Below are 19690 nucleotides of genomic sequence, written 5' to 3' on the forward strand. Positions count from 1 at the left end.
CAGCCCCGAGTCTGACAGGAAAACACTGACAGTCTCCAGTCTGACAGGAAACCACTGACAGCCCCGAGTCTGACAGGAAAACACTGACAGCCTCCAGTCTGACAGGAAAACACTGACAGCCTCCACTCTGACAGGAAACACTGACAGCCTCCAGTCTGACAGGAAAACATTGACAGCCTCCAGTGCCCAGTCTGAGAGAAAACACTGACAGTCTCCAGTCTGACAGGAAACCACTGAAAGTCCCGAGTCTGACAGGAAAACACTGACAGCCTCCAGTCTGACAGGAAAACACTGACAGTCCCCAGTCTGAAAGGAAAACACTGACAGCCTCCAGCCTGACAGGAAAACACTGACAGCCCTCAGTCTGACAGGAAACCACTGATAGTCCCCAATCTGACAGGAAAACACTGACAGCTTCCAGTCTGACAGGAAACACTGAAAGCCTCCAGTCTGACAGGAAAACACTGACAGCTTCCAGTCTGACAGGAAACACTGAAAGCCTCCAGTCTGACAGGAAAACACTGACAGCCCTCAGTCTGACAGGAAAACACTGAAAGCCTACAGTCTGACAGGAAAACACTGACAGCCTCCAGTCTGACAGGAAAACACTGACAGCCTTCAGTCTGACAGGAAACCACTGATAGCCCCCAATCTGACAGGAAAACACTGACAGCTCTCAGTCTAACAGGAAACACTGACAGCCTCCAGTCTGACAGGAAACACTGACAGCCCTCAGTCTGACAGGAAAACACTGACAGCCTCCAGTCTGACAGGAAACACTGACATTCCTCAGTCTGACAGGAAAACATTGACAGCCTCCAGTGCCCAGTCTGAGAGAAAACACTGACAGTCTCCAGTCTGACAGGAAACCACTGACAGCCCCGAGTCTGACAGGAAACACTGACAGTCCTCAGTCTGACAGGAAAACACTGACAGCTTCCAGTCTGACAGGAAAACACTGACAGCCTCCAGTCTGACAGGAAAACACTGACAGCCCTCAGTCTGACCGGAAACACTGACAGCCTCCAGTCTGACAGGAAAACACTGACAGCCCTCAGTCCCCAGTCTGACAGGAAAACACCGACAGCCCTCAGTCTGACAGGAAACTCTGACAGCCTCCAGTCTGACAGGAAAACACTGACGGCTCTCAGTCTGACAGGAAAACACTGACAGCCCTCAGTCCCCAGTCTGACAGGAAAACACCGACAGCCCTCAGTCTGACAGGAAACTCTGACAGCCTCCAGTCTGACAGGAAAACACTGACGGCTCTCAGTCTGACAGGAAACACTCACAGCCTCCATACATGGACGCACCAAACAACCAACGAAAGAAAAGAAAAAAAAAAAAAAAGAAAAGAAAAAAAAAAGAGAGAAACAGTTTTCTTTTCGCCTGTCCGTCTGTCTGATGTCTCCGTCTTTCTTTTATTTGCCTTTTTTTTCATTTCCTCCTTACTTGGAGGTCAGGGGGGCGGATGGGGGTGTGGGGATGGGGAGGGGGGGGGTTTGGGGGCGGATAGGGGAGGGGGGGCATGATGAAAACGGGCCATTATGAGCTTATTCCATTTCCCGCTCTCTCTCTCTCTGACTCTACATCTGTGTGTCTATTTTTCCTAATAGGCCTATGGTTTTTTTCCATTACTATCTGTATCTCTCTGCCAGTCAGTTTATTAGTATCTCTCTGTCTCACTGCATACGTCTCTCTTTGCCTCTCTTTCTCTGCATATCTGCATCTGTTTCTTTGTATGTCTGTCTCTGTTTTTCTACCCTCAAACCCTCTCTCTCTTTTCTATGATCCAAACGATTCCAACGGAAATTTAGCATCTGGCGCAAAAACACGTGGGAACTATATAGCTGCGTCACATTGTTGGGTTAGAGAGAGAGAGAGAGATCTGTCATGTCATGTCTGCTGAAGGTGGTTGTAGCTCCGGTTCACTGCCACACTGAAGCCACAAGTTGCAGTCGCCAGGAAAACAGAAACGTGTAGTTTTATTTTCTATTTTTAATCTCTCCTTTGACAGCCACAAGCGAAGGCGAGAGCAAACAAATTTAAATGACCGCAAACAAGGACAGTAACTATTGCCCTATGACAAAGGCACACAGCATCATACCATTGCCACCTGGCGCTTTCCGTTGGCCTGCGTAAAGGACAGTTGAGAAATGAAGCCAGTAACTTCTTGAGGATGTTGGAAAAGCTGTTAAGATGTGGCTGATTCTCTATCTCTCTCTCTCTGTGGAGTGAGTGGTGAGTGTGTGTGTGTACAATGAGTACGTCTAGAACATGGAAAACCTTGCGCGCACACACACATACACACATGCACACACATAAACTTATGCACAGAGAGAGAGAGAGAGAGAGAGAGAACCAAAAAACACTCACCTGACAGGTCCTCGTCCTTGGCGAACCCAAAGACAGCGGCGAAGATGGACTTTTTCCGCTCCGTTCCGGCGAACACGACGGACTTTTTCCGCTCGCCAAACAGGGACATCTTGCGGCCTGAGGAGAAGATGGAGGACTTTCGCCGCTCCTCTTTCGCCGCCCTGGCGCTGCTCGCCGCTACAGCTGCGGCGACTGGGTTGCTCATGTTAGTGCTCTCTCGGCGTTTGGATTCTCGCTCCGACTTGTACTTGGCATTTCTTTCTTTTCGTCGTTTTCTGTGCAAGGGGGTGGCAAAAAATGAAAGGTTCAAGTTCACATAGCCTTTTGCGGCCACTGGGATGGTGAAAGGAGTTTGAATTAGACTCCGTGTTTGGCGATATATACTTACCATGTAAAACTGATGCTAACTGGGCCTGTCGGTTTGCTCTGATTTGCCTAATTTCGCGGCAACACAGTGAAAAGATGCCCAGCCAAGTCCGCCCTGCTCTAGCCAACCAAACGCCTTTAACGACTACAAGTGGTGACACATTCCGTGGCCAGCAAGAACGCCCCATGTGAACCGCGGCAGAGACCGCAGGGATGGACGGGCGGGCATTTGAGTTTGACATGGTAAGTATATATCACGAAACAGAGGAGTATAATTCAAACTCCTCCTTTTGGTTTCATAAACTGAACCATGTCAAACTGATGCAGAATTCCAAGAAAATGGGGGAGGGCAAAGCCTAATGGTTCGCAATGGGAAGCCTTTGTAACAGTAACAGCTGTGTTAGCCATGACAACAACAAAAAATCCCCTTGGTAACATCAGCCCTGGTCATCAGTATGGAAATCCCCGAGGTAGAAGTTGATGAAGAGATTCTCATACCGCTAGAAGGCTGCCTCCAAGACATGCTGCAGAGGCACAGAGTGCTGAATAGTGGACTAAGTGGCAATGGCCTGCACCATTCGGATGCGGGATCCCTGAGCAGGGCTGCTGTAACATATTATGTGCTTTGACTTGGAGTTCCAGAGGACGGAGGAACATTTGTCAGAGCTAGCATGTTGACTTTGCCTGCTATGTGTCTGGCTGAGAGCGCAATGCCCTCGTTGTGGCATCAATGCAAGAGAGCCTGAGATCACAGGGAGAGGTTCGCAGAGTGTGCCCCCTTTTGCAGCATGTATTGTTGCCCCTGCATGGATTGTCGCTGAAGAGCTGTGCCCTCGCAGATAATATAAAACACACACACACACACACACACACACACACACACACACACACATCTGCACGCACAAACACGCAAACATACACGCACAATCACACACATACACACACGCCAAACACACCCGCACATATTATACCCCCACCTCTCCACCACACACCCCTTTTACATAAACGTGAATTTACTCTCAACACACACACACACACACACACACACACACAAAATACACACGCACGCATACACTCACACAAACAAGCACACATCAATATCATACGCGCGTGCCAGTACGAACACACGCACACAACACGCAGACAACAACAGCAACAGTGCAGAGGGGCGACAATATGTGCAGTGAGGCTGCATGTATTGCTGACGGCGACAATCCATGCAGGGGCGACAATATGTGCAGTGAGGCTGCATGTACTGCTGACGGCGACAATCCATGCAGGGGCGACAATATGTGCAGTGAGGCTGCATGTATTGCTGACGGCGACAATCCATGCAGGGGCGACAATATGTGCAGTGAGGCTGCATGTATTGCTGACGGCGACAATCCATGCAGGACAATATGTGCAGTGAGGCTGCATGTATTGCTGACGGCGACAATCCATGCAGGGGCGACAATATGTGCAGTGAGGCTGCATGTATTGCTGACGGCGACAATCCATGCAGGACAATATGTGCAGTGAGGCTGCATGTATTGCTGACGGCGACAATCCATGCAGGGGCGACAATACATGCCGCAACCCCCCCCCCCCCACCCCCCTTTTATGGTTTTTTTTTTTTTTTTTTTTTTTTTTTTTTACTTCACACAACACTCAACTGTCGTGTTGTCGTAAATAAGCGAATAGTGTCGCCAGCAGCCTCCTGATGAGACAGAGCAGTAAACCTGACAAGATGGCGTCGACAGCCTGGCCAAAAGGAATGAGTCGTTGCTTGTAGCCGCTAACGGCGTTTGATTGACGAGAGCAGGAGGGACGTGGCTGGGTGTCTTTTCAATGTACTGTCGCGAAATCTAGCCAAACAGAGCAAACCGGCAGGCCTAGTTTGTATCAGTTTCACATGGTACAGTAAATGACTTCAAGTTCATATTCACTGTGTCAAAAGCTCGGCACTGGAAGGCAGGGCCAAATCCTCTCCTTCCGCCACTAACCTCCAACCTGTTCACAGCTGGGTGGAGTGAGGGAGAAAAGTGACTTCCCCAAGGAAAGACACCATGCCGAAACGGGGCCTCCAGGTCTCAACACAGGTAATCACTGGATCAGGAGTGCAACGAAAACCCATTAAGCCACGCCGCCATTAAAGGTGTTTCGTGAAAAAATAGTGACAAAGATTCTTTTTAAAAACAATAACCACACATCCTTTTTAAATTTTGTGTAATGTGCTTCAAAATTCAAAACTTATACTTCGCATAGGCAAAGGCAAAAAGTTTATTTCTTGTGCTGGGGGTAATGAAACGTTACACACATTCATCTTTTACACATACCATACAAAAAGAGTGATGTAAAATAAAAACCAACAAAAAACAAACAAACAAAAAACAACAAACAGACAAACAAACAACCCCCCCAAAAAAAAACAACAACAACAACAAACAAAAAAAGAAAAACCCCAACAAAAACCCAGCGTGTTATTTCCTATCGGCGTTTCATGGGTGAGGGCGTAAAGAGTGAAACAGGGTGGAGTGTTTGTGTGTGAAGCAATACTGACATTTTCTTCTTCTTCTTAAAACCGGAACTGAAACATTGTTTGGTCTTCTTTTTTTGCATGCATTTGCATACACATCGCTAAGCATACTGGATTTTTGTTGTTGTTGTAGAAGCTAATGAGTAAATTATGTGCAAACACACACACACAAACACACACACGCACACACACAGAGTGACTAACCAGCCAGGATAAGCAACCAACAACAAACAAACAGACACAGAGACAAACAGACCACATAAACTGACTTGCGGATCTGAGCGACGGCACACACACAACAGAGGAACACGGTGCCCCCGGCCGCCACTGCCCCCACCACAGCTGTTGTGGGCAGTCCTGACTCCCCTCCGCCCCCCTCCGTGCCTGCACACATACACATATTACACAATCAAGTCAACCCCACGACCACCCTCCCACCTGTGCAATGACACGTTTTCATGGAGACAGTTACACGGCAGACCCAGCCCGTTACAATCCATCAGTGTGCCATTACACGGAACACCAGACCGCTTGTTGCTGACTCTCTACCTCTTCGGTCAAAACCTACAGTCTAAAAAGTGTGCTCAGGTTTTATGTTTTGTTTAAATCAAATACACATCTTCGTGCTCCACACCCTTTCTTCACATTTAGGCCTTATGTCCTGTCTGTCTGTCTGCCTGTCTGTTTGCTTTTATCTCCCCCTCCTCCTCTCTCTTCCCTCCTTCCATGTCCCCTAATTTATCGAAATCAATCTGATTTCAGACCTAACCATTGGTGCCACACTGTACTAACATCTCTGACAAGTGGGTGACTGATATTACTAGCAACATCACTGCAGTTCGTTTGCAGAAAATTATTTGATGTGTTATATACTTCTTGAAAAACAACAACAACAAAAACAATTCGATTTGATGTCATATAATACGTGAAACCTCGTGTCATTTTTATCGGACAGGAAACAATTAGTGATAATCAATGGAAAAGAATCTTCTCCCTTCATATTGAATATGATGTCCCTGTCTTGGGACCGATATTTTCCATTTATGATGAAGATGATGATCAAAATACTAATACATATTAATAACATCAACACCACCAACAATAACAACAACAACAATAATAATGATGACAATAATAATATTATCAATAATAATAATTGATATTTATACAGCACACTATCCAGAAATCTGCTCCATGTGCTTTACAAAACACCTTTTTACATAACACATTACATCAATGTTACGTGCATACACTAAAATGTAATAAGTAAACTACACAGACACACGCACAGTCGCGCGCGCGCGCGAGCACACACACACACACACACACACACACACACACAGACACACACACACACACACACACACACACACACACACACATATAACATCTTACACCTGGGTAATGGGTCCTGCCCTAACTCAGTGCTTGAAGAAATTAATCAAAAGAAAAAGAAGAAGAAGAAACAATGGGATCAACACGTGCGTCACCGTGTAATGAATGCCATGGACACGAGGTCGAGACAAGCACGAGCCCGTTATCATTAATTTGGCCCAAGAGTTTGACTCAGATGTATAGAATCAGTCACCTTGTCTCGATACAGGATATCAAATCTATAGGTTTCTTTACTTATAATTTCCTCGGCTTATACATTTTACCCATCAACAAACTAACTCATATTACCAGAATTTAGAAAATCATTATTTTTCAAGACAAAACAATACTTCAAAAATCATGCCGAAAATGGGGAAAAACCGGTGCTGTTCAAAACACACCAACTATGTTTCCATCGTCTTAAGTGCACGCTTTTTGTGTGTTTGGAAACACCCATACAAATGTACCTCTCTCTCTCTCCCTCTCCCTCTCCCCGATCGTCACTGCCACCCCCTCCGCCCCCCCCCCCCCCCCCACCTTCTCTAGAGGGCTTTTAAGCGGAACGCACACATCTCTCTCCCTCTCTCTCCCCGATCGTAATTGTCACCTCACCCCCCCCCTCCACCTTGCCCAAACGGACAATAAAATCTCTCTCTCTCTATCCCCCCCCCCCCCCCCCCGCTCCACCCCCCGATCTCTCTTTCCCTTTGAGTTTATTCACGCGAATACCATCTACTGTTTCTATGAAACCTTTGATATTCCATGACAGACTGTCGATACGTCTTTTAGCCATTTCTACAGTCTATGTAAACTGCTCAATTGCCTGGTGGATCCACTTATTATGCTCGCGGACATTCAGCTAATTCTGTTGATCATGGTACGTACTGCGCGGTCTGTCTTAAGCGGGCTGAACGTCGGTGGTAGCTGTATTCATCGTCGTTCTCACGGGAGAAGCGTCGTGTGTCGGGGAAGCAGCTTCTCTATGTCTATCTCTATAAACTGCTGTTTCATATTCTACGTAGAATAGTTTACCTGTTTGATAACATTGCTGTTTCATATTTTACATAGAATAGTTTACCTATTTGATAACATATACTATGTATGCACACACACACGTGTGTGTGTGTGTGTGTGTGTGTGTGTGTGTGTGTGTGTGTGTGTGTGTGTGTGTGTGTGTGTGTTCACTATGTTTCTTTTTCCTAGGGATTTTATCAACACAATGCTTGTGCCTCTGTGTGTGTGTGTGTGTGTGTGTGTGTGTGTGTGTGTGTGTGTGTGCATGCACGCGCGCGCGCGTGTGTGTGCGTTTGCGCGTGCGCTCGCGTATTTTTCTTTTTCATTTTTAGTGTGGCTTTTCTTAAACATAATACTGATGGAGCTGGTCTGCCGACAGCTCCGTGTCTTTTAGATTGAACTATATGTTTTCCTGACGAAGTCCATAATGTCAATAATTTTAAGGAAAAAACCCCACAGAAATCAAACAAACATAAATAAAATAACAAACTGATATCAGTTACAGGGGATAGCTACTATTTAAGGACTTGTACAAAAACAAGTAGTTCACAACGCCTACAGGCGACATATAACGTATAATGAAATGCAAAAGACACAACAAACAAGCAAAGTTCCAAGACACTTGAGAAGACAAGAGAACAAAAGGCTCAAACAGAGCAGAGAGAAAAAGGAACAATATCTCAATTGTGCATTGAGTTATTAAGCATATACACCAGAAAAACAAACTGGCGAAAGAATGAAAAAAGGGAGACCAGCTACAGTGGCGCAACGGACCAATCGAAGATGACTCATGGGGGGGCTTCTAGACTGACTTTCGGCCTAAAGCTCTCGTTAGACTAGGTATTGCCTTTTTCCTTGGGTTGTGACAATGGGTGTAACTTTTTCTCACACATACGCATTTGTTGCCCCATGTTTTCTGCCCACAACGCTCCCTTCTTTACCGACCTTTCCGTCTGTTGGGCTTCCCCCAACTCACCTCTCTTATACCTTAAAATAGCTGGGAGTGCAATAAATTATTTAAATAAATCGTCTCTTCTGTATTTATTCTCAGTCAACTTTAGCAGTTGGGTACATCACTCAAAAACGTGATTATTACTAGTAATACAAAATTATTGATTTAATGCATAAGGGTTTTCCCCTCATTTCTTGTATGTAAAATAATTTCGACATTTCCCTTTCCCCTTATTTGTTTTTTCTTTTTTAGGACGGAAGAACAAACAACTCCTTAATCATCATCCAGAAAAGAAAGAGAAGCGAAACTTTATAAATCGAAATATCTAATATATTCTTACATACTCAATTACTCTGAGAATCAGATGCGATATTACATGTTGGGGATTATCATTTTTAGATTTTGTCAGAATGCACAATATTTGCACGTTATGTGACTTTGTGAACCTTCCAGGTGCAGACAGGTGGACCAGAATACACTAGTGCTTATATTGCAATAATGTTCTGAAGAATTAAAATATCTGACACATATGTGCGAACGGTTTGTAGATTTGAATTATTTTCCCACTCATATATGTATTCGCATTCTTTTTTTCTTTCTTTTTTCTGAGTGTAATTGATTAAGAGTTGTTGTGTTGTGTTCGTCTAGCATTCGAAAGAAAGAAAAAAACGAAGAAAAGGGGAAAGAAAAAGGAAGAAGTTCGAAAATAATATATAGCATAACAAAGAAAAGAGAGAGAAAAAAGAAAATAATATGTATGAGTAGACCGCGTGTACAGAGCTTTTGTGATCTACGAATCGATAGATAGACAGATAGATAGATAGATAGACAGACAGACAGGTGTGTGTGTGTGTGTGTGTGTGTGTGTGAGAGAGAGAGAGAGAGAGAGAGAGAGAGACAGAGACAGAGACAGAGAGACAGAACGGAACGGAATAGTTTATTTACATAATGCCTCAGCCTCAAGTGAAGGGGTTAACATGAACATTGTTCAACTCAATAAATCAACATAAGCAAACAAACATAAATAAAGATAACAAAGCATGATCATGTCATTTTCACGGAGTAGCTATTTCTCTAAGTTTGAAGGCCTTATACAAAAACAAGGTAAAGTCACGAACGTCCTTACAGTGGCTTGACGATATTAACAGTCTTAATCTAAAAGACAGAGACAGACGGAGACAGACAGAGACAGAGGCGGAGAGAGTCCGAGAGACACAGAGAAGCAGAGAGAAGCAGAGGAAGGAACTGCGGGAAAAGACAGGAGGGAGAGAGACAGAAAGAGGAGGAGACAAATATCTACTTGTGACATTGGAGTTAGCTACATGAAACACCAAGAAAAACTAAAACAAGGAAAGAAAGAAAGAAAAGGGAGAACCCAGCTGACAGTGGCGACAACAGCAACCAATCGAACGAATTGATCTTCAGTGGAGGGGGCTCCAGCCGTGCTTTCCGGCTGGGCTCTGCGTTAGATGAGGTCATTCCTTTTCTTAGGGTCTGGTGGACTCAGGGGGTGTAATTCTGTTTCTTTCCTCACACAGTCACACTTTGTGCCCATGTCTTACTGCACCACAACGCTCCCCTTCTTTCCCACCTTTCCTGTCTGTCTGTCTCTGTCCCCCCCCCCCTCTATCTCTCTCTCTATATATAATATGTATGCGTTGTGTGTGTGCACGTATAGTTTGACCTGTCGGTCTCTTTCCTGTCATTCTATCTCTCATTCAGCTTTGCAGTGGGGTACATACTCACACAACCGTGATTAATTACAATAATTACAATAATTACGTCTGCATTGTTTTGATGTAATGGCGTTTTCTTTTTTCTCTCTCTTTTCTTTGTTATGCTATATATTATTTTCGAACTTCTTCCTTTTTCTTTCCCCTTTTCTTCGTTTTTTCTTTCTTTCGAATGCTAGACGAACACAACACAACAACTCTTAATCAATTACACTCAGAAAAAAGAAAGAAAAAAAGAATGCGAATACATATATGAGTGGGAAAAGAAGCGAAAATGATTGGCTAATCGATGCATTCACATACGAGTGGGACTCAATTACTCTGTAATGAAGTACAGACTGCAGATACACAACACACTGTTGCCAGTGGGACTTACATTGTCAGGTCTCAAAGACATTTTGTTACATGGTAATGACGGACATTTCATTTTCACACTTTTAGCACATAAAGTTAATATGTGGGGAAATAAAGCTTTGGTGCAACAACTATTCAGGTAGCATACAGGAGGAAAGAAGATACACTTAGAAATGGACTTATATGGTGTCCATGTGTTCTGAAAATAAAAATATATTGAGTTTATTCGTGCTATGTATTCTTCTATGTTGTAATCATGCTTAAGTTTTCTTCAAAATGGGCGTCTTGCAAGAAGTGAACAGAAGATGTCTTGTTTTTCAAATAATGAAAGGCGCCTCTTCTTTTTTGTGTATTGTTTAGGCCATGACAATCAACTGACACAACTGTGAGTGAATTATCCATGTTGATCAATTGGGAATTTTCCTACTTTTGTAATGACAACCCATTGTAGGCAATGTCAAATATAAGACTGATAAATTAAAAAAACAAAAAACAAAAAAACAACAACAACAAAAAGACTGATAAATTAAAAAACAAAAACAAAAACAAACAAACAACAACAACAACAAAAAACACTCTTCAAAATCTATACTAGACGTAATATTAATGATAGTCTGTATTTAATGAAAATACTCCGACATTATCATGTACATTGTACCAAAGAAATTTAAAAATCAGGAAAAACGTACATGAATACGAAGCAGTTCATATGTAACCAGAGACTACAATCCCCATGTGAGTATACAGCGCTCTCATAATAGTCAGAAGGCGTGGAGGTTTTTGTTTAACTCACTCAGTACGGCCAGTCCTCTCTTCTCCTCTACACAGACCCCTCGGATATCCAGTGGGTGTCTGAATGACCCAACCTTTAGCTTCCGTCGTCAGAATTGTGGTATTCTTTGTCAACATTCACCTCTTCAGTATAAGAGCCTTCCGCTTGCAATATTTTGACGGTGGTAATTGGGGTGAAACGCTGTTAACGTCTTCTCTTTCGCCGTTCGTATGGAGAGAGTTAATCGTAAAGCTGAGAAAAAAAATCACGAATGAAGAGACACATTAACAAGAAAATATCAATACTTTTTACATTCCTTGAATGAAAGTATCAACAGGAGAAAAGCCGTCGAACAATTAAGTAATTCCCAGAATCTCCAACTTTTTTTTTTTTCTACTCAGACAATATCAACCACTGAAGCATGATGCCGAAAATGGGATAAAAGCAGTGGTGTTTGAAATATATCAACTACGAATGTTTCAAAATATTTGTGTTTGAAACACCCATACAAATGCACCTCTCTCTCTCTCTCTCTCTCTCTCTCTCATCACTTTACACTACTTTCTTTTACTTTTTTATTTTCTTTTTTTTTTTTATTTCTAGCATATAAAACACACTTGATGTATACAGAAAAGTTTGATATCATTTTGAAATGACTGTGCACATTTTGTGAATCTACAATGTAAAAAAGGACAATACACAAGATAAAATACAATGATCAGTATCATATATATCGTAAGCCAAATGCAGGAAATACTTCGGACAGAGGTAAACAAAATTCATGAAAAAAAAAACAACCAAAAAAACCCCAAACAACATTATTCCAAAACTCAGCTGGTTCCATCGAGTACTTTCTGAGTAATTGTCCAGATGAACGTGATAAACATTTGAAAGATTTAAACTGGGAGCATGTCTGTGTTCCCCCAGGTCTATGTTTCCCACAGGTGCATGTTCCCCACACAAACTTGATTTGGTAGATCTATATCCCCCAGGTCAATGTCCCCCCAGGTCTGTATAACCCCCAACTCATCAATGTTCATTCAGGTATTCCCAACGTCCAGATATTTACCCAAATCTATGTTTGTTTCACTATCAATACACTTTTGGGTAATTGTCAGTGGTCAGCTGTGACAGAGTTCCCATAACCCAAAAAGATATCAACACTGCGCAAGCTGCACACTTACGGGTTGTGGAAAGAAGGTATACTTGTATGTAAATAGTCATACCAAGTCAAGAAGACTTAATATTGTATAACATGATAAAATGTGACATTCTAAATTTTTTTTTATCGGCAACGGTCAGCAATCATCAACTGAAGTCATAAGTGGTCAGTGCACGACAAGATCCTGTCAACGTCCAAGTATATATTACATAAACGTCACCTTAACAGTTGTTTTTTTGATAGACGTCAGTAGTGGTCACTTCAAGAAAAAACAAGAGAGGCAAGGCCTTCAAGACTCACTTGTGATACACTTTAAAAAAAAAAAATCGTTAAAATGTGTTCTGTATTTGTTATTATAAAGCTTCGGGTTAAAAAAAGAAAAAAAAAGAAGTCCTAACGGCAGATTCGAACCCCACGTGTTCGGGTGAGAAGAAATTGTCTTACCCATTACACTATCATGGCTCCTTAACTGACGTTCAAAAATATAAGACTTAAACATGCTCTTTTTTTTCTTTTTCTTTTTTAAGGGCGATAAATCGATTGCGGTATTCGCAGTGAGAACGCTGTTTAAATTATATTATTCTGGTGTATCTTGGGCATTCAAAAAATATTTAAGGGCAATTAAAAATTCTTTTTAAGTCCGCGGTAAAGGAGACGTGGCTATCGCCAAAATCACACTGCAACATTTAGCCGTTTTCTCTGGATCTAGATAGATCTACAAGTTGAATTACACCCGGTTGACACGGTCGATTCAGTTTCTCTTTTATGTTCATTCTAGTTTTATAGTTTTAAAGCTGATATGAAAATTGAGTATTTTGTTAAACTAATAACATGTACAGCCAAGTACCAGTACTTCTAAACGTCGTATGAAGTGAAAAGGACTTCATTTTGAGAAAAGTCAAGACTGGAAATTTTTGCGTTTCATCAATTCAAGGGTATTAACTCTCATGGTTTATTATTTTTAACTGTGAATTCCGACTGATTCTATGGATATTTTTATGGCAGTTTGGGGCATAATCCAGTAAGTGATGAGGCGTTCACAAATCTTTCTCTGAATAAATATTTAACGGTCTCCTTCTCCAACTTTCCATCACATGTTATGGTGTATTGTCGATTGAATATAGGATTGAACGGGCAGGTCAACAACTTGAAACAAAATGGCGTCGTTCGCGTTCGCGAAGAATATAAGCAGGCGAATGAACATAGTGAAAGCCCTGTAAGCTTACACTGAGAGCAAAACACACAAGCTTTTTATGTATTGAGTATAATTTCAAAATGTAATCTTTAAGATGAGAAAGATCAGTTTAAAGCAAATTTAGCCCTCTAGTATTAATTACAGATTAATTTCCCTTTTTTACCATCTGCACCAAAGACATGCAAAATAAATATAACTTCCATGCTTAGCAAATGAAGTTCCTGTTTGAAGAAAAAAATGATAAAAAGGACTGCTCTTGTTGTTGTGTCAGAATATCAAATCAAAGTGCCAAGTTTAGAGAATTAAAAAAATATAAATATAACAGTAAATTCAATTTGCATATAATTTGGCTTCTTTTAAAAATTTTTTGTGCCCATCCCAGAGGTACAATATTGTTTTAAACAAAATGACTGGAAAGAACTGAATTTTTCCTATTTTTATGCCAAATTTGGTGTCAACTGACAAAGTATTTGCAGAGAAAATGGCAGTGTTAAAGTTTACCATGGACACACAGACACAGACACAGACACAGACACACACACACACACAGACAACCGAACACCGGGTTAAAACATAGACTCACTTTGTTTACACAAATGAGTGAAAAATCTGCCACGGCACAAACCGAAAATTAACGCATTCTGAATACTTGAGTTGCAGTCAGGTCAGTTGTGGCAAACAGAGGGCAGTAATGGTCAACAGTACTGAGTAGTGGTCAGCCAATTGTCAAATCACGCAAAGAAGTCATAATACTACAAAACTGTTACAAATAACTGCAGTCTGTACACTATCAGTAGTTAACAGAGTCTGAATAGTCTAACAGCGGTCAGCACTGGTGAGTAGTGGGTAGGCAGTGGTCAAATATATGCCTTTCAAAAATAATAGACAAACGTGTTAAAATAACGCAATCTAACTTGTTAGATTGAGGACAATTGTGTTCAGCAGTTGCCATTGACCTATGGGAACACTGACCTATTGGAACACAGACCTGTGGGGAACATAGGTATTACCCCTTTCAACCCGTATCAGTGACCGTACTCCAGGAGAATTTATTTTAAAAAGCAATAATTCATGTTCTCCACATTACCTTCAACCCAACAGTTTTTTCCCCATGACATGATGTGATAAACTGATCAAAATAAACGTATTTAGTTTTCTCCTGATTTCCTTCTGCACCTGCACCTCTTTTCTTCCTCCTCATTCCTCAAACACACACACACACACACCACAACACAACACGCACGCACGCACGCACACACACACACACACACACACACACACACCACACGCACGCACGCACACGCTAGAAAAGGCAAAACAAATAAACGGTTCGGGGTGGGGGGCGGGGGGGGGGGGGGGGGGGACGTTTTGGGGCGGGTGCTTTGATAAGTGAGAAGGGTACCGAAACCGCATGAGGGGACGTTGAGGGAGGTACCGAAACAGCATGAGGGGACGTTGAGGGAGGTACCGAAACAGCATGAGGGGACGTTGAGGGAGGTACCGAAACAGCATGAGGGGACGTTGAGGGAGGTACCGAAACAGCATGGGGGGACGTTGAGGGAGGTACCCAAACAGCATGGGGGGACGTTGAGGGAGGTACCGAAACAGCATGAGGGGACGTTGAGGGAGGTACCGAAACAGCATGGGGGGGACGTTGAGGGAGGTACCGAAACAGCATGGGGGGACGTTGAGGGAGGTACCGAAACAGCATGAGGGGACGTTGAGGGAGGTACCGAAACACATGGGGGACGTTGAGGGAGGTACCGAAACAGCATGGGGGGACGTTGAGGGAGGTACCGAAACAGCATGAGGGGACGTTGAGGGAGGTACCGAAACAGCATGGGGGGACGTTGAGGGAGGTACCGAAACAGCATGGGGGGACGTTGAGGGAGGTACCGAAACAGCATGGGGGGACGTTGAGGGAGGTACCGAAACAGCATGGGGGGGACGTTGAGGGAGATACCGAAACAGCATGGGGGGACGTTGAGGGAGGTACCGAAACAGCATGGGGGGACGTTGAGGGAGATACCGAAACAGCATGGGGGGACGTTGAGGGAGGTACCGAAACAGCATGGGGGGACGTCCCAGAAACTGTAACGTCGTCCCACGAGGGGCCTACGGAAGGGGGTGGGGGTGGGGTTGGACGATGTGGGATGTTACACCGGTAATCTCCCACTGATTAATTCATACACACATCCTCCCATCCAGTCATCAGTGAGTTATGTAGTCAGTCTTACCAAGACAGCCAGGGTCTCCGGTGGTCAGGTCGCCATCGGTTGCAGCGACAACATCGGCGCTTGCGGCATCTTCCACGCCGTCGTGTTTGTCATCACTGTAGTGCACACAGTCCTCACTTTCCTCTGAGCCACGAAATGTGACCTTGTCTCCCCTGGACTTGGACTGATCGGGTGCTGACATCTTTGTCTCTTTGTTTCTACCACTGAATCTCTCTCTTCCCTCCTCTCTCTCTCTTAAGTCTCTCTCGACTCAAGAATGAGGAAATTGTCAGTCTGACAGGATTATGACAACAGGAAAACTCTTTGTTCAAGATGTGAACTGTATTTCTCGATCCTCTAAACTATCATCTGCAGTGGGAAACATGAAAGAAAGAAGCAGAGGTTCTGGTCCACAAGGTCAGTTCAAACCAATCTCTCTCTCTCTCTCTCTCGTCTCCCCAACTCTCTTACCCCCCCGCCCCACTCTCTCACTCACTCACTCACAGTATTGATCAGATCGTCAGCGAAAATGCCAATTTTATGTTGTGTGTCTGTGATTCTAATTCAAATGTCTTGACTACAACCTCAGCGCGTGTTTTGTCACTCAGAGCTTTGTTGACGCGTATTTTGTCACTCACACACACACACACACACACACACACACACACATCAGTGAGAGAGAGAGAGAGAGTGAAAGAAGGGGGTTTATTGTTTCCCGTAATGTCGACAGTCCGGAAAGATTTAAATGCGACCGCTCTGTTCTGACCCTATTACGCAAGGAAAAATGAAAGTGTATGAAAAATGGCCAGGACTGTGACGAATTCTTCCGCACTAAAGAAGCGAGAGTCTTGTCGTTTGGATAAGAAAGGACCGTCCCATTTGATTGCCAATCTGTTTATAAATTATGTTGTTCTTTTTCTAGTGGATGAAATCAGTTCATCGTTTGATATTTTCCCATTTGGAGCAAAGCAAGCAGTTAAAGTTCACCAGGAAATTTACTGGAACACCCATCGTTCCCCCTCTCTCTCTCTCTCTCTCTCTCTCTCTCTCTGTGCACGTGCATGTATGCCATGCTTCTCTTTCCCCCTTTTCCTTTCCTTCTTTATCTTTTCCCCTTTCTAATCTTCCCTGTCACTCCACACAAACTGCTGTTAACATGGGGCCGCCATATTCCCTGGGCTCTGGCAGCCTGCAATCAGGACGTGCCAAGGAATGATCAAGGCAATTAAATGTCTCTCCGATCATGCCTGAGGACACACCAACGACAGACGCCCACACATGCTGAAAACCTGAAGATGCACCACTGTTGTCTCAAGAGTCTCATGATTTACTCGATGCAGAGGATGCACGCCGTTACCATCGCACAATGCTATGGAAGAATAAAGACGCACACTATCGCTGAAGTCTAAACACACACACACACACACACACACACACACACACACACAACGGTGTTCCAAATTAATGTGAAACACTGTTGTTATGGTATCAACAAAGCATAAAACATATAATTGTTGCAGTCAAAAGAAGCAGATTAATGTTGTGATCAAAAGAAGCACATTATTGTTGTAGTCTAAATTTAAGTTTCAGTTTCTCAAGGAGGGTCACTGCGTTCGGACAAATCCAAATATGTTACTCCACATCTGCTAGGCAGATGCCTGCAACAGCACAACCAACGCGCTAGTCTAGTTTTGAGAACAGGCATTATTTGTGCACCGACCCGAGTAGATTTCTTCCATAGGATTTTGCCAGAGGACAACAACTGGTTCTTTTTCGGTTGGCGAGTGTGTGCTGCAAACGGAACATCGCTTTATCGTCTCATCCGAATGGTTAGACGCTCAGTTTGTTTTTCAAGGCGAGAATCGAACCTGGGCCCCTCATGGATACTGTATTGGTAGATAAACGTCTTGACCATGCTGCCACCGTCCTCTTTGTAGACGTAGGCTAGATAAGCAGATTACTGTTGGAGTCAAAAGAAGCAAGTAATTGTTGCTGTTTAAAGATGCAATAAATAACAAAGGTAAAAGCACCCCAGTGTTTCAGTCAAAGGAAGCACTTTTTGGTTACAATTCGAAGACGAAGATTGTTTTCTTTGCAGTCTAGAGAAGCACATTGTAGCTGCAATCAAAGTACGTATTTTGCAGCAGTCTGGTAGACGCATATTCTTTTGCTGCGATGACACACACACACACACACAAACAAAACAAAAACGCACACTGAATTTTGCAGTCCTCAGCACAATCACGACGTTGTTTTAAGACACATCCATGTTGCTGCAATGTGGAGAAGACTGGCGTGGAGAAGACTGGTTGCTGCAGTGTGCAGAAGACAGGTTGCTGCAGTGTGCAGAAGACTGGTTGCTGCAGTGTGCAGAAGACAGGTTGCTGCAGTGTGCAGAAGACGCAAACCAGTTTCCACATTTTGGTGACGAGGACTCTGCTTCCCAAATCAACTCAGCGTTTGCGGCTCAACAGTTCAGACATAAAATACGCGAACTGCTACCAAGTCCAAACACCCTGACAGTTAACTCGATTCAAAGATGCAAAGAGTTCTCCGTTCCAAACATCTCACCACTCTCACTGCGGTTCAAACACACACAAGCATGCATACACACAAAACAACAACAACACATAAACACACGCACGCGCGCGCGCGCGAAACACACACACACACACACGTCTGAACGACAATTATCGCGACTGCAGTTTCATACCAACACTACATGTGAAGTCTAGAGTGGTAGCCTTCCCCAAGACAGAATTTGTCCCTGAAACCTACACAGCGGACACTGCCAGAGTCGCTTCTGTTCTGCCAAAAGAACGAACACTGGTTGAGTGTGCACAGTGTGTGTGTGTGTGTGTGTGTGCACTGGACAAAGATGCACACACAACAACGTGACTGATGAGACAGGCGGTGCGCCATTTATGTGTGCGTTGTTCGATCAGCGCGCATGTGTGTGTGTGTGTGTGTGTGTGTGACGTATGTTGACAAAATTAGTTGTTGTTTTTTAGATTTGGCTTTATTTCCAGCGGGCCCTCTTAACCTTTGAAGCTTTCACTGCATCGTTCTCTCTCTCTCTCACTCTCTCTCTCTCTCTTTCTCTCCAAACACCTTTCTCCCCAAACCTCTCTCTCTCTCTCTCTCTCCAAACACCTTTCTCCCCAAACCTCTCTCTCTCTCTCTCTCTCTCTCTCCAAACACCTCTCTCCCCAAACCTACCCCCCCCCCTCTATCTCTCTCCATATTCCTGCCAAATATTATAATTATCCATCACAGTTTAAGCTGACAACGCTATTTGCATCAGATGTAAAACGTTGGTCATCCGCCTTGCTCTGTTCCTTGAGAAAGCTCTGAAAGTCCGTCGTATGTATCTGTTGGATTGATAGTTTAAGTATGCCATCAATACTTACATGAGAGAGAGTGTGTGTGTGTATGTGCGCGAGCGCATAGGTGTGTGTATTTAAAAGTGCATGTATGTATGTGCATAGCTGTGTATAAGTGTACATGTACACGAGTTTGGATAAGTATGTGCACAAGTTCACATTATGTGATATGGGTTTTGATCATAACTTGCGTGACCTTGCAGGGAATCATTCATCTGATGTGACTATGAATTTGTAACCACCTTCAATGACATGGGCCAGTGGCCTATTCATTA

At 43.5% G+C, this 19690-nt stretch overlaps 1 protein-coding gene across 1 annotated transcript in view; it reads right to left on the minus strand.

The window, feature by feature from the left end:
- Nucleotides 1-19690, minus strand: part of LOC143295393 (uncharacterized) — a 233347-nt gene that overhangs the window by 46347 nt on the left and 167310 nt on the right. Inside the window, exons 8-9 of the mRNA XM_076607065.1 lie at nucleotides 5530-5644; nucleotides 2377-2651 (exon numbers count right to left, since the gene is read on the minus strand). Of these exons, the coding sequence (XP_076463180.1) occupies nucleotides 2377-2651; nucleotides 5530-5644 (390 nt within the window). The remainder of the gene's footprint in view (nucleotides 1-2376; nucleotides 2652-5529; nucleotides 5645-19690) is intronic.

The sequence above is a fragment of the Babylonia areolata genome, chromosome 20, assembly GCF_041734735.1.
Source record: "Babylonia areolata isolate BAREFJ2019XMU chromosome 20, ASM4173473v1, whole genome shotgun sequence".
Lineage (NCBI taxonomy): Eukaryota > Metazoa > Mollusca > Gastropoda > Neogastropoda > Buccinidae > Babylonia > Babylonia areolata.